This window comes from Haemaphysalis longicornis, unplaced genomic scaffold, assembly GCF_048455015.1.
Source record: "Haemaphysalis longicornis isolate Haplotype H1 unplaced genomic scaffold, Haemaphysalis longicornis Haplotype H1 scaffold_413, whole genome shotgun sequence".
Lineage (NCBI taxonomy): Eukaryota > Metazoa > Arthropoda > Arachnida > Ixodida > Ixodidae > Haemaphysalis > Haemaphysalis longicornis.
The window spans coordinates 171111-187514 of NW_027526366.1; the positions used below are offsets into that span (position 1 = coordinate 171111).

The 16404-nt window shown below is 50.0% G+C and overlaps 1 protein-coding gene across 1 annotated transcript in view; it reads right to left on the reverse strand.

Annotated features, from left to right (window-relative positions):
• Positions 1-6954, reverse strand: part of LOC144137604 (FGGY carbohydrate kinase domain-containing protein-like) — a 65934-nt gene extending 58980 nt beyond the window's left edge. Inside the window, exon 1 of the mRNA XM_077669537.1 lies at positions 6548-6954. Coding sequence (XP_077525663.1) covers positions 6548-6721 — 174 coding nt within the window. The 5' untranslated portion in view covers positions 6722-6954. The remainder of the gene's footprint in view (positions 1-6547) is intronic.
• Between the last annotated feature and the right edge of the window lie 9450 nt (positions 6955-16404).

The following is a 16404-nucleotide window of genomic DNA, read 5'->3' on the forward strand; positions in this document are numbered from 1 at the left end:
GACAGACCAAGACGGACAGGCATGGTGAAAAACAAGAAGGCGTAGGAGCGCCGCCTCGGGAACGTTAAACAAACTTTCTACTATTTTGCATAGTTTCCGAGAAGCGGCGCTGGCTGGCGGACACGAAAGCACGGTGGAAGGCTACGGAGCGGGGAAGGGTAGGAGAGAGAAACAGGAGAGTGGCTGTTTGGCCATTTTTCGCTCACGCGTTAGGCACTGTTTATACAGGCGGCGTTGATCTTACGCTAGAAACAACATAACGGCTCAGTACGTGCACAAAGAAAAATATTTTATAGCATTCAGGTGGCTGTATTATTGCCACGAACGATGCATTGTATTTGTTTTGTTTTTTTCTGCCCGGCTGCGCCCGGGTGTGTTATCTGTGTCCCAAGCGAAGCGCATGCTCCATTCTTTATTTTTATGCAGCACGGGCTATCTCATTCGGAGAGCGTTTCGCCCTAACGTCACTGGCCTGAAATAATCTTCTTCGATCTACAATGTTGTGGAAGTAAATCGACGGTTCGAGAAACACTCACGCCGAAAGATAAAAGCCTGCAGAGCCGACACCGTGGTATTCGATTCAACGACACTCGCCTGCGCAAGTCACTTTGTTGACCGCTGCTTCGCCGCCTCCGTATTCTTTTGAGTTGTTAGGGGAGCACAAGTTCGCTCCAATAAAACTTGTTTCTCCTACAAGACAACTGCGTCGTCCTTGGCTTCGTGACAATATCTTACCCGCCGCGGTGGCTCAGTGGCTAAGGCGTTGCGCTGCTAAGCACGAGGTCGCGGGTTCGATTCCTGGCCGCGGCGGCCGCTTTTCTGATGGAAGCGAAAAGCAAAAACGCCCGTGTGGACGAGATTTCGGCGCGCGTTAAAGATCCCCGGGTGGTCAAAATTAATCCGGGGCCCTCCACTGCGGCGCGCCTCATCGCCTGCGTTGCGTCGGCGCGTTAAACCCTACAATCAATCAACCAAGAGTTACAGCCGTTTCCTGTAACCCTACTCCTTCTGATAGATGCCATGCAGAGGGATTTCTGTAATGTTTGCAACTTCACGGTCAACAAACTAATTAAGCTAAGTAAATTAAACTTCTTGTAATGAGAAAGTCCTCTCAGCGGCTAATTCTATATAACGCTTGTATAAAAAGTGCTGCTCAAACAAGTTACAGACGTTTTGTGCTTAGCATTAATGATAAAGTTGGTAAAGCAGTCTTAAAGCCTTCGCTAGAAAGATTGCTTCGCCGCAAGGCATTTTTGCTGGCGCACATGAAAAATGCGTGCAACCCAAGCCATACAAAGCTCCGCCTTGAAGGGACTCGGCAACGCTTTCGACAGACGTTTTTCTATTTCCTTGGCGCCCGGAAGCATTGTGAAAGCTATAGTTATCTCCAGAAGGAAGCTGCACTACTTGATTTTCTCGTCGCAGCAGATACGCCTTCCGTTTCTGCTTTGATTTCGTGGCTTTTTTTTTTAAGTGGCTATCGAAAGTGTTTATTGCTGTAACTGAACGGAAGCGGGCCAATAGCTCCTGCATTGTTGTAATGTCCTAATTTGAGCGCTTGAAGAACGCCAAGATCGAGAAAGAGAAAAAAAATTTTGAGCAAGTTTTTAAGTTACCTAACGGGCAATAGAGCAGTAATTTTTATCTGAGGTACTTTGTGGCCCCCTATTCTAATTGCTGCATGTGTTTGTTGACTACGTCATGAAAAATCAGTATTTAGAAAAAAGTTCAAAAGTTTTGCACAGTTTCTTGAAAATATTCTTCGCTAAGTCTTAGGGGCAGCGGGACGCGATGACGTAGACTGCGTCGCGCTTAACGGAGTGTAGAATCGCCAATAACGGCCTTCGACCGGGTGCGCCCAAAGCGGCACGGTCGGAAGAGCAGCGAGATTGAATCAGAGCTATTTCGGGAGAACGTCGAGAGCAGAAAAAACCACCTGGGTGCCTTAGGCGAAACTGGGCGCCAATAACAAGAGTTGCCGGTTGATTCGCTGCCAGGTGCCGACACTAGCCTTCGTTGCAGTGCTCGCTCAGCGGCGCATTGCTCAAGACAACCCCCCTGCAGTACCGATTTGCAGTGCACGAGCTAGTTTGGCTCGTATCTATCTCTCTGCCTAATGAATTACCAGCTCAGAGGCGTTCCTTTCAGGCGCCTTAGCCAACAGCTCCGTCTTCTGCTCCAATTACACCGTTAACGTGATACATTTGAGCAGGGGCCTAACAGAACGGCTCGGCTAGGCGCCATGAAACCTCTGTCTGCTGATTATTCGGGTCGGTGTTTCCAAATCGACTCCGCATAGCACCTTCATGCATCACTGGTCATAGGTCGGCAAAACAGAAAGAACTCACTCAAACTCAATCACATTTTTTCTATTTACGCTGTACTCAATCAAACTCAGACTCAAAAAGTTTGTCTGTTCACAAAATCACTCGTACTGACTCATCAAATACTCATTTGTAATCGTACTCACTTGTACTCAAACTCATTTGTCCTCACGAGTATTCGTACTCAATCTGTACTCATGAGTACTGAATCTGTACTCATGAGTACTCACTCTGTACTCATGAGTACTCAATCTGTACTCATGAGTACTCAATGAGTACTACTGCTGATGAGTACTACTCATTCTGCACTCATGAGTACTCAATCTGTACTCATGAGTACTCAATTTGTATTACTCACGAATAATCAACTTATCTGCACTGTTAGCTAGGTCGTAGCTCGAATGAAAGACTAAGTAGAAAAAATAAATTGTTTAATTGATTAAAAAAACACAGGTTACAAATAAATCAGGACAGAGGAAGAAAACGTCTGACGCGGTGCACTGTCGTTGAGCGACTTACTGCGCGAAGGCAAGTACATGTGAGAAAGCAAACCGGAAAGTAAACACTCGCGTTGCGTCTGGCGTCTCCTCTTGTTCTCAGGCCGGGTCGGGCTCAGGGGAGCTCGGGGGTTGTCGGTGCAGCCGTGGCCGTAAACTGCGTTTTTTTGTGTGTCTTCGGGTGGCAGATTTTGTCGTCCGTTTTCTTGATTGATTGATTGTAGGGTTTAACGCGCCGACGCAGCGCAGGCGATGAGGCGCGCCGTAGTGGAGGGCTCCGGATTAATTTTGACCACCTGGGGATCTTTATCGTGCGCCGAAATCTCGTGCACACGGGCGTTTTTGCTTTTCGCCTCCATCAGAAAAGCGGCCGCCGCGGCCGGGAATCGAACCCGCGACCTTGTGCTCAGCAGCGCAACGCCTTAGCCACTGAGCCACCGCGGCGGGTTCGTCCGTTTTCTTGTTTGCACTACTGTTTGCACTACTGTACTCAGGAGTGCATATACTCAAGAGTACAAGCACTCGCAAAAACAGTATTCATGAGTATTGTACTCATGAGTGCTGTGTACTCACGAGTGCTGTGTACTCACAAGTGCTGTGTACTCACAAGTGCTGTGTACTCATGAGTACTGTGTACTCATGAGTACTGTGTACACATGAGTACTCATATTCATTAGTACTCAAACTCATGAGTACTCATACTAATGAATACTGTACTCATGAGTACTCATACTCATGATAAGTGTACTCATGAGTACTCTACTCATGAGTAGTGGACTTACCCCTGTACTCACTCGTCATCGTACTCACTGTTTTTTTCTGGGTGTGTGATCACTCATCATCGTACTCACTCGTGAGTTTGAGTACAAATGAGTACAAATGAGTGTACTCACGAGTGAGTACGCCGACCTATGTCACTGGTAGCAGAATCCTCCCACGAAACTTTCGGGGCGAAAAGGCACGCACAAAGATCATTTGCGGCTGCAATATGGTGATTTGAGCGCTGCTGCTAAAGTCTGCTTCTGATGACATGAATACGTCGTTATTGTAATATGAGCCGCTTGAAGACTCAGCTGTTGTATGGCACATCAAGCATTCATTAGTGGTCCGAAGCAGAGAAAGTTGTATTACGAACAGAGCATTCAGTCTGTTCGTACACTGCATGCAGGTTTGTCAGCGGTACTCTGAACGATGACCTTTGTTTGCCAGTGTGCCAGGCTAGAATGTCATCATCATCATCATCTACAGTGTGAGCGCGGTCTGTCAAACCTCAGCCCTTAACGCCAACACATGCTGAAATTGAAGCACCTTCAATGCCACAAACAAAGATGTTTCGAGGCATAATTTAAGAATGCCCAGTTGGGGACCTAACCCTTGTCTTTGTTGGCGTAGGTCGTCTGGTAAAGTTGCTGCTGCCGAGTCGAACATAATGTGTCACTTCAGTGATGCAAATTGTTGCGCAACGCAGCAATTCATTCAGGCACATACTGTGGCTGACACATGCCATGGCCAGTCAATTAGCGCACGAACAAACATTTGAAGAGGCGACGAATACACAACAATGCGGGCGCTGCATGTTACTCGCACCAGTCACTCACATGCTGCTTTTAAAGGGGCACTGACACAACATTTTGAAGGCGAGATAAATTCGTATATACATTTATGTGAACACACATATATCCGCAAAATATCAGCGGCAAATACAGCCTAGCACATATTTAAAATCAATTTTAAGGTGTGCGAAACGCAACCGAGAAGCCAGCGGAGGACCTCGCGCAATCGACATTCCCTGGATGTTGAGTAAATAAACAAAATCTAAGCACGCCACGAGTTTGTGCTGGCCGCTTCCACACTATGCGCGTTTATCGCCGGCTCGCCGCTCCGATCGGAGGTCGGAACTTCGGCTCTCGAGCAACGAACGATCCGATCGTTGGCGGCGGAGGCGCCGGGATTTCGTTGGCTCATCGGGCGGCTGACCGCGTCCTAAGTTGTACAGCGATTCCAGGCACTCTACTTTTATAGCTTTTCATTCCACTGGACTCGGAAAACGCGCCGGGGACATCAAAAGCGCACTGAGCGAGCCACACGGTCGCTGCGCAGGCCGCGCACGCGAAGTGGCGCAGGTAGCTCGAGCGAAGCTTGTTACCGCCGCACGAAATGGGACTCGGGTCCCGAACAAGGCAGTGCATACGAGAAAATAGTTAATGATGCGATGGTGGATTGCATTAAAACACGTCGTCTGAACCACTTACGAGAGCGGCAATGGAATATCCACAGCAGTGTCAAGCCTCACACATCTGTAGGCAGACCTGTAGACAAACTGACCGGCTGCTCCCAGCGCGCGTCTTACCGCCCACTGTCTCGAGCGTCGCGCGTCGTTCTCTAGCCGCGGCAGTGATTTGCACTCGCAGCGCCTATGTCACGTCGACTGTCGCTTCTTAATTAAGCGGCTGACGAGATCAGTTTTTCGCAGAAACTGCCGGCGACGGGGATTCGACAATGCTACGGAAGCTCTGCTCTGTGAAATCCGTCCGAGGGTGTTTTGGACAGCTTTGTTTATACAAAATCCATCGTTTCGCGGCACCCGCTGAAACCGAAACTGCGACTGGCCGCATTGAAAACGTCTCTAATCAAACAACCCTCGCACGCTGCAGCAAATGAGGTTTCCACACGCGATAGGTAGGTCATTAGCCACTTATCGCAACGAAAAAAAAATCAAGATGCAAAATTTTTGTGCCAGTGCCCCTTTAATTACAACCACTAATCCACGGCAGCGGCTTCTCTCTCTTCTCAAATATGAATCAACTGATGAATCCAGGTGGCTTCCGCGGGGTTCCGAACTGTCGCTTTTTTGCATAAGTAATAAATATGCATCATGGACAATATGCATACGGAGTCGGCGTTGACTGGAATGGCGCGGCGAGAAAAACCGTCCAAGTAAAACAGAATAACACTCAAGGACCTCGTAATCTCAGAGATTACTTGCGCTAAAAACAACCCGTGCTACGCGCTCAAGCATCGATAAGAGCAGCAGCAGCACGTGTCAATTCTTTCTGCGAGTAGTGCACAGGCTCCGAACCAATCTCCAACTCTTAGCAATACGACTATAGCTTCTTGGTGCATTTTCCGGTGCCGTTTTACAGTTATCGGAGTTCTTTTAGAAGAGATTATTCTGGAGTTTTTTACTGTATTGAAAATTATTTTGCGCCAGCTAATATTTAGAGCGGAAACTTGCTTTGTTACTGGTCGGACGTTGCTCTACCAGCTTCCAGCGATATTGAACCTATCGCATTGATATGCACGGGGAGTTACTTTTGAATACAAATAGTAGAAAAACTATTTTTCATTCTTCGAAGTATTTTTACAAAGTTTATATCAAAGACGACTGCTTGTTCTAAGCGCAATGTCACTTTCCTTCAATTGTTTTACTAGCTTCTCCATTCAGCGATCGGAATTTAGAGCGAGAACGCTGGTGTGTCGGAAGCATACCGCTTGCGCAGAATTATGACGATTAATGTTGACCACGAGGGCTGCCTCTCCTAAATTATGGACGGGGAGTAAATGCAATCGGTCGGGCAAACTCCCGGAAGCGTATCCCCCTGATGTTTTCGCGTTTAAAAAGCCCGCGCAATTCGGGCATCGCGTCAACTTCGGCAGATTACATGTGCACGTACCCTCGCTTCATTCAGGTCATTAGCGCGGAACGTAAATAACACGGTTATTCACCTTAACGGCTTCGCAGCACGCCTTCCATATCTGGTCCGACGACTGCTGGTAAAACTCGGGCTGAGGATTCCACGTCTCGAGCGGCCGCGAAGCGGTTTTCAGGAAGCGTCCTTTCTCGGTTACCAGCGCGGCACGCACGCTCTGCGTGCCGACGTCCACCGACACGAACTGCATTGCCGCCGCCCGCGAGTAGTCGGTCGGGGGGCCGCGTCGCTCGGATGCCGGGATGGGAGCCAGCGCGGCGGATCCAACGACTTCCAACCGGGACCCCAGCGGCAGGCAGGACTGCGTTTATCTCGGCGTCGACGCGTCGCGCGGTCACAGGAGCGAACTCCCTCGCTCGACCGACCTTGAATGCGCCGAGAGTAACCGCTGCTGTGTGCACCGACGCCGATGTCGCTCTGCTTTTTTTCCCCTCCGCTATTTTTGTTTAGTTCCGTTCGTGGGAACGCGCCTTGACCCTGTTTTCTTCATCTTCTTGGGGAGGTTTGTGGGCAATTCTAAGCCTCTTTTTATGTAAGCTAAAACGTCTGCCGCCGCTGCGCGTTACTTTGATTTGTGAAGCGCACGAGGAAGTAAGGTGAAAGCCATTCGTGCGAGCCTTTCCGTGTGCGGTGTGCGTCGATTGCGCAGCTGTAGTGGGAGGGTGGCCACATGCGCGCAGGATGAACTGCGCAGACATCGACAGATCGCACAGTGCGTTGGAGCGGGCTCAAAGCATCTTTTCAAAGCCTGCAACGCTCTAGCTGCTTCAGCTTTCACGAATAAGTTTAGCGCAAGTGAAGTATCTACATTATATCGCATACGTCGCTCGTCATGGTGTAACACTCCAGTGGCTCCCAGGCCACAGTGGCATCATGGGAAACCAGAAAGCAGATGAGGATGCCCGCAGGGGACTAGAACAGAAAGCAGGTTTTTCTATTACTAAACATGATGCCTCCTACAGGCAATACCTCCTACAGAAAGGAACCGTTGGTGATCCCTTCAGAAGTACCACCATACTTTTTTTACATCCAACGATTACCCCGCCATCTTAAGACGTTGTTCCACAGACTGCGCCTCAATGCAGCGTTTACAAACTCCTGTCCTCATCGGATAGGGCAGACTCCAAGCCCGTATAGTGAAAATTGGGGCTCCCTCGAAACTGTCGCACGTATATTACCAGAGTGGTCTGCTTATGCCGAGCAAAATGTGACATTTGCAGCATAAATTTGAATGCCTGCATCCTAGACCATTAACCCTGAGCCTGCTACGTGGACCATGGTCGTCTCCCTCTTATAAGCGCAAAGCCGTATCCGCGTTATTTGAGTATCTCGACGACATTGGCGTGCCTACGACATTGTAGAGCGTACGGAAGCATTTTCCTTACGGCCCCGAAACAGGACTATGTATTATTTGTATTTGTTATTTTTTCTATACTACTCTTATTCCTACTTCTAGTGCCTTTTTTCTCCCTCCCCCTTCCCTGAAGAGTATACCATATCAGTGAACTCATGTCAGCAAAACTCCCTGCGTGTTTGCTTTTAAATAAACAGTATCTCTCTCTCTCTCTCTCTCTCTCTGGGGTGTAATGACGGCCTGGTTTTGCTTTTTAAACGAGGCTAGGGTGGGCGCCAGAATTAAAAATTAGGGCCCTTCCACGCTGAAAACGGATGACCTGCTAAGCTGCACGCTTTCCACGGAGTGCGCGAAACAAAACACGTTTGTTTGTCATTTACGAGTGAGCATACTCCCTAGCCAATTACCTAAATTAAATTTGGAAAGACTCGAGCTTTATCCCAGCGGACAAACGTCGATCTCTCTCTTTCCCTCCCACGTAGTAAGCATCTTGCTGTTTGTGTAACACGCCAGCCCAATACACTCCACCACTGAAAACACCGGACCGGTCGCACTGGGCTGTTTGGCGGCCACGTTTGAACCTCACGGCGACACGACGGACGTGCCACCAGGAAAGGCAAGAAACCTTTAGCAGCGCGTGCACGTCCCACCCCCCCACCCCGCCTCCTTCCACTTCCAACCCGTGCACGCATAAACCGGCAACCGGTAATGAGGGGTGCTTAGAAGTGAGTGAGTGAGTGAGTGAGTGAGTGAGTGAGTGAGTGAGTGAGTGAGTGAGTGAGTGAGTGAGTGAGTGAGTGAGTGAGTGAGTGAGTGAGTGAGTGAGTGAGTGAGTGAGTGAGTGAGTGAGTGAGTGCTTTATTGATACAGAAAGTGGGAAAGAAGTGGACTGGGGATATTTTGAACTCATTTGGCAGTTCACCAGCATACAGCCCAGTCCGGGGGAAAGGGAGAAGGGGAATGAAAGGGGATAGGTGAGAACGAATGGGGACAGAGATGCTTAGAAGTGAAACACTCTGTGGAACATTTCGCTCTTAAAGGAGCCATGAAGAGAAAATACAACTTTGTTTAATTTGAAAGAACTAGGATTCAGTATCTCACTCAGCTCCATTACAGCCACAAAATATGTTTTTTAACGAAAAAAAAGCAAGAAGTATTTAAAAACTTTCAAATTTTGCGCCACAGTGACGTGTTATGAGCGAGAATGACGTCATACGGGCCAACAATAAAACATAATTTTCACTGCGTTAACTGCACGTTAGCATTCAAGTGATGCGGTCAAATGGAACTAGAGGCCCCATTACAGACGTCCAGTCATGTGTCGTCGAGACAGGTCAGTTAGGTGGCCGCCAATCGCACAAACAAGGTTCCGTGACGTCATAGAAAGGTTGCGGGAAATTGGCTAGGGGGTCGCGACTGCTTCAAACGTTTTCTTTCATATCTCCGTTATTTGTTCGAAGATTGCGATGATATTGGTATCATTGTTATCGGGACTAAGCAGTCTTTCTAATAAACCCAACTTGTATTTTGTCTTCATGGCTCCTTTAAAGCCCTTTAAGCTGAACAAGTGATATTGGCTTTGATAAGGATGGTGATAATGATATTGCGATGAGGCATTCGGCTACGGCACAGAGAGGTGCAACAATAATTCTGTAGCATTCACTACATGAGGAGGGCTTTAAGTGTCCTCGCAATTGTTTATTTGTTTTTTGTTTTTGTTTTTTCGCGGAGAGTTTACGCATCCAAACGTGCTCGCAATGCTCTAAATGCTACCGGCCGGTGGACTTCAAAGTATGTGTGTGCCATCACAGCGCGACGTTAACAAATCGGCGAGGATGGTGGGGTGGTAGAGATAACAGTACAACGAACTTTTTTCGCGAAAAAAATGCGCGTAAATCCACAAAGCGCTCCTGTCCTTGACACAATAAAGTAAGCACACGATGTTTATAACTCATTTCAGTGCTACCTGTGTAAGGGGCCGGTAATAATGCCAACCTGTCCCGCAAATATGCTATATTTTGGGCAGACCTGGCTAAACGTAGGCCGACTAGTATTTGATGTTTTCCGCCCAACGAAGCAATTTCCCCGTCGTACTATCGTTTTCATTGTCTCTATACTCGGATACTAAGCTTCCCCCCTCGAGAAAGTTGTTGCCTTTCTCTCACTCGAGAAAAATTCTGGGTGCAGTAAAACATCGCAGAAATTATTCCGACGTGTATTACTGGATAATCCGTAAGTATTATTTTCATCCAGTCTGCTATACCTGCCTGCAGCCCCATAAAAGGCGGCTTCTGAGCACGAGGTATTCCCGGCCACGGCGGCCGCTTTTCTGATGGAGGCGAAAAGCAAAAACACCCGTGTGTGCGAGATTTCGGCGCACGTTAAAAGATCCCCAGGTGGTCAAAATTAATCCGGAGCCCTCCACTACGACGCGCCTCATCGCCTGTGTTGCGTCGGCGCGTTAAACCCTGCAATCAATCAATTAAAAGTCCGCTTCAGTACTGTGCACAATCGCACTGCTAGGAAGACTTTTTCGGGGCAATATACGCATAAAGTATGAATACCGTAGGTCCTTTTATTGAACACCTCCATAAGATCCCAGAGAGCGCTAAGCACCTAGGCTGATGAAGGTAGGCTTTATTACTTGACACTAGTGCATCGCTGGGAATAGATCTTTTCAGGGGCAATATAAACAGTCTTGTGTCAAAGTACAAACGCCGAAGTGTTTTAACAGCGATGCTGTTTAAGCGGGTGGTTGGGCCGGCGGTCGTGCGCAGGAAAACCTCGCTGAGCGATAACTGTCGTGTTGCGGACTAGAAATAGGCCGAGCGCAGCCATATGGGGACAAAAATGTTGTACTTCCTTTTGGCCGCCTGCAGCCTTTTTCCGACACACCACAGCAAAATGTCCGGAACAACCGGAGTAGTTTTATTTCTCAGCTCTTGCCGGGCAGGAGGTCCTGGGGTGCGCTCCTTGACCGCCGTTGGGGCATGGACCGGGGGTACGTGGTTGGTAGGGCTGTTCTCTGGTGCGCTTACCTTGTATGCCAGGTGCACTGTCCCTTGACGAGCTGCCGGGATCCCGGCAGCTCGTCAAGGGACAGTGCACCAAGGGACAGTGCAAGGGACAGCGTCGACGCTGTCCTGAAGAGTTCTTCCGTGGCTTCCCCTGGTTGCTGACCGCATCCACGTTGCTGGCTGCCGCTTCCGAAGGTTCGTCACTGGTTTCTCGCATCTGTAGCTGCTGTCGTTGGACTGTCTCCTTCAAGCGAGCTTTTGCAGCTTTTGGAAACGCTTCGCGGGGTGGCCGCTCGTTGCGACGAGTGGGGCAGTTTTGACGGTGTCAAGAGAAGAAATAATGCCAATATAAAAGAAGCCAAAAAGCCGAGAAGCGATAATGTTAACCAACTTCCCAATTAGCGTCCTACACGGCAGACCACACAAGCCGAACGGTGGCCACCGAATGAGTTCAAAAAATTTAAGCAAACCCTCGTCCCACTGCGCCTTCCGCTATACTCTTGGAGCTTCACCGCAAAGCCGGTGGGCATGCGTACTTTGCACATAATTCAATGACCGAGTGTTCGTTGCTTTTTCGGGGGCTAACGACGACACTACGCAGAAAAAATTGGCCAAGTCTCGAAGCATAACCACGCAGAAAACTTGGCCGAATCTCCAAGCATAACAACGCATAAACTTAGCCGAACCAAGAATAAGCTGGGTGGGACCGCCAGATTCGCTGTTTGCCCAGTCTTCGCGCCACTATAGTGCGAAGCTACCCCAATTTTTTTTTTATTAAATGCCCCTCATCCCCGCTTGGGGCATTTAATTTCGCGGGGAAGTACCGTAAGAGTACCTAAGCGCTAAAACCTTTTTAGAAGGGTGCTGCTTTAGCAACGGCCACTGCATTTCAGTGTTCTACGTTCCCTGTTCCATTTCGCGCCGTCTCAAGGAAGTTCTGTGACGAGAAGTTTGGATAATTCTAACGGGCCGCTCCGGGAGGAGCACCTTGCCGCAATGCCGGGACACGTCATCGCGACGGCTGGCTCATGCCGGGGGAACGCCGTGCACGCGCCCAGGGTCTCCCCGACACAAGGGCCCACTTTCATGCTGCCTCGGAGGTGTGCGAGGAGGCTTTAAATAGCCGCGCGGCTGAAAGAAAGCGCCGGCCGGTGCACGAGTTGAGCAAGCTTCAGCGAGAGACTCCGCGACGACGCCGGCGTCACAGGGGGGGCGATCCTTCAACGGCGAGAGAGTTTGTTTTGTCACAGATCGCGTGCGCGCACACGTCAACGCCTCAGGACGGCAAGAAGAGCAAGGAAGGAGCGCAGCCGTGCGTGACGAAACTCCCTGGAGGGTAACCTGTTGGGCAAATTGGCACGTAGGTCCCGACCCACTGGCCCCTTCGCCTCCTCTCCACCTCACAAGCTTTCAAGCTCGCAAAAAACGAGGAGGGGGGGGGGATGGACGAGGCCACTAACCACGATAATCATTATATGCGCGAGCAAGTTGGGGCGTTTTGCAAAATTCACCCGTCTACCTGTGGGGAGGGGGCGACAAAAAACAGAACGACAGGTCGTGTGCACAGATCGGTGACGTCAAATGGGCCGCCACCCGCCGGGTGGCGACATTTGCTGCGGTGACGCTGCGTTCGCTCTGCAGATTCAGCGTCTGAAGGTCCAACGAGATGAAAGATCCAACGAGACGAAAAGTCCAACAGTGGATATTCCGTCTCGTTGGATCTTTCGTATCGTTTGACATTCAGGCTCGATTGGACCTTTCGTCTCCTTGGACATTCAGGCTCGCTGATCACGCGACTAATTGGACCTTTCGACTCGTTGGATCTTTTTCGTCTCGATGAACATTCAGGCCACAAGCGGCTCTGCAGCCGTACTATGTACCGTATTTACTCGACTCCAATCACCCCCTTTATTCCACAATCGTGATGCCCAAAGTGAGAGGGGTGCTTAGATTCGAGAAACCTAAATTGGCCCCCTCCACTTTCTTTGCGGCCGCATATCAACAAAACACACGCAAGGAATAAGTTTTATTTGGCGAATGATTGAATTAAAAAGAGTTACAGATAGTGAACCCACCGCATACTTATGATAGTTAGTCACCCTCAATACCATTCGAGTCCGTTGTGCTGCTTGAGCCGTCGCTTTCAGTACCCGCAGAAATTCATCTTCTGTTCCGTCGAAGTGGTTTCTAATTGAAAACTTCATCAATGTCTTGGCCACAATATCAACTTGGACCCCCTTTTACTCGTCTAAAATCCACCTTGCACTCGTTGCTTAGAACAGGGGGTGCTTAGATTCGCATGCAAGCTTTTTTTTTCATTTTTTTACCGAAAGTAGGGGAGGGTGCTTAGAAACGGGAGTTGGGGGCGCAAAAATGCGGTTGTGCGGTCCTCGCCCCCTTGTCCTTCCGCGGAGACCGCCGCACAGCGTCTCTACGCATCCCGTCACGGCTTGTAGCACGTGTCGGGAATGGAGTGGGCAGTGCAAGGCCACGTAGGCGGCAAAAGAGAATGACGGCGATTAAATTCCGATACCCGTGGACAACAAAAGCAGCGAAAAGCAGCCAGTGCGGCTGCTAGAGGCAGCAAACGTGACCACAGAGGCGGTCAGAACACAAACCACGACGGGCGTGCGAGGAACGCGGTACGTGTTCCGAGCTCCTAAAGCCGGAGCAACGCGTGCACGCCGAACCTCAAGCTCGCGCGGCGTAGCGCACATGAAGGCAAAATGCAACCTCGTTTAATTAGAAAGAACTGGGCATCATTATCGCCCTCAGCTGCATTACGGCCACAAAAAAAGTTGTCTAACAAAAAAGAAATAGAAGTAATGAAAAAAACTCCCCCCACCTCCCCGAAGGGGATCGTGCGGAAATGCGAGTGCATTGGGTGCACCGATGAGTGCGCTGCAGCAAGCAGTAACGGAGAGAGGCGTGCGCTCCACTGCATTTATATACATTTTCCGAGCGCAGCGAGCGGAGAGAGGGTACGCGGAGAGGAGAGAGAGACCCGCGGAACACGCCCACCCCGCGCGCGAGCTCTCTCTCCCGCCGAGCTCCGCGATGCGAGCGCCCTCACACGCCCGAGCGCGCTCCTCCTCTCCACTCACTCTTCGCTACTGCGCCCGAGCTCCGCGATGCGAGCGCCCTCACACGCCCGAGCGCGCTCCTCCTCTCCCCTTGCCCTTCGCTACTCCCGCCCGAGCTACCACCTGCTCCGGTTGCTAGGCGCGCCACAGCTGTTGCTAGGGGCGAGGAGGAGCGCGGAGAGATAACACCTGCGGGCGCACGCCGACGGAGCACGACAACCCCCGTCTAAGAAATGCATTCGCATTTACGACGACGACGACGACGAAGGCACAACTACGAGGCGCGCGCTCACGTGCGCTCGCGCTGGAGGAATGCAGGCGCACGCCGGCCAACGGAGCAAGACAACCCCCGGCTAATAAATGCATTCGCATTTAAAACTTTGAAATTTCGAGCAACTGTGACGCGTTGTGGGCAGGAGTGACGTCATATGGGCCAGCACAAGAAACAATTTTCAGTGGGTTGACTGCACGTTAGCATTCAAGTGACGCTATCAAACGCAACTAGAGGCCCCGCTACAATTGTCCAGTCATGCGGCTTAGCGATGGGTTAGTTCGGCAGCCGCCAATCTCGCAAACCACAATCTATGATGCCATAGGAAGCTGCCGGAAAGTGGCTAGGGAGTCGCCACTACTTCACGTGTTTTCATTAATATCTCCATTATGTGTTCGAAGTTTGCTAATAAAATGGTGTCATTGTTATCGGTAGTAGTAGTAGATAACCCTTACTAGAAACGGAAGAACCCTGGTCGCGGTGGAAGGAAGGGATGGGGAGGGAGGGTAAAGGAAAATAAACAAAGCTGACAATTTCTGAAGGATCAGTTGATAGAATGAATGGGCCAATTCTTGCAATCTGCAGTTAACGGGCCAGTTCATGGAAACAGCAGTAGACTGAATAGATAGCCACAGATTCGGCATTTCCATCGACAGGACAAAGCAGTTTTATTTCAATTGATCCAAACTTGTATTTTGTTTGCGACCCCTTCAAAGATGTTTTTTTTTTCTTCGTCGCAGTCTACAAACCAAGTTTACTCAGTTCTGTTGCTGGAGCCTCATCCTACGCCAATGTAGAAGCATCTGTTGTGACCACTATTTTCAAAGCTAGGTGAAAAAGCTGTAAGCAGTTACTTGCCAAGAGGAGTTGCAGTTGGTCAAAACAGGCTTGCCTTTGGGGCGTCCACGCAAAAACCTTCTCCCGTCCATAAGACCTCTCGTAGAGGCTCAACGACTTCATCATAGTGCGGTATACATTTTGGATAATACCCGACCATATGCCATGATCTGAAGCGCAACAAAAGCACACGGACGAAGACTGCAGAGTAGACGATACAGGCGCTATCTCGTCTACTCTGTTCTTCGTCCGTGGGCTTTTGCTGCTCTTCAAATCATGGCATCTATTCACCAACTAGCCCAGCAAGAAGTTCTTCTCACCCGACCATATGCATGGCAAGGAAAGAGCGCAACGTTGCCACATTTGTGGGGGCTGGAACTGTTTGGATGGCCTCTACATTGCTCAGCAGCAGACGGGCCCCTTCTTCACTCACTCGGTGACCCAAATTGTAAAGCTTCTTCCCTCTTAAAACGCACTTGTCATTCATTTGTAGCCCTGCGCTGCTCTTCAAAAGCTGCCGCAATCAGGCATCATGCTCCTCATTTGCGCTCCCAAACACAGCAATGTCATCAATGTAGCAGGGAGTATTTCTGCCTCTCCTGCGACGGGTGCGACCTGCGGCTCCCCTGGGACTACCGGCACCACAGCAGCGCAGCCCTCGAGTGACCCGATGCCCCAGCCAGGTACCACCACCGCCAGCGAAGAAGGAACGGCAGGTCCAAATGCAAGTGCTGGTCCAAAGAACGTGTTGAGTAGTGGGGCTGACGAGAGCGCTGAGAGAGAGGCTCCGCGGCGGTCCTCCAGAAAACGACGCAAGCCTGCCTGGGTTGCCGATTATGAGACATCGCAGTGATGGTGTGCTGTCCCCTTTTGGGAGGAGGAGAGGTTGTGATGTGTAATTTAGTTTAGGTTCGTGCCACAAGTGGCGCATAGTGTCAAGGTGGCTTAGTTCCACCATCGTCATTAGTGACCGGAGGTTGGTTAGGAATGAAGGCTCTCTTTATCGGTGGGTTCGAGGTAGCGCCTGCGTCCCTCTCTTACATCGGTACGTCGGCGTGCGTCGGATACAACATATGCGAACTCATAGCGCGGAATAAAAGAAAAAAGTACCAGCCTATTTTACGATGTAGTTTTTGCGAATGCATTAGCGTGCAACAGCCGGAGTTGTCATCTTATATTGTCATCATCATCCTTTCTCCTTAGCGTCCTTTGCTTCTTCCCTCCGTTACCGTGACTTGTTGGCATACACCCGCGTTCTCACCGACAAGCAGAGACAGAATTTGGTGGGCACGTACTTCGCTACTCGCCGCA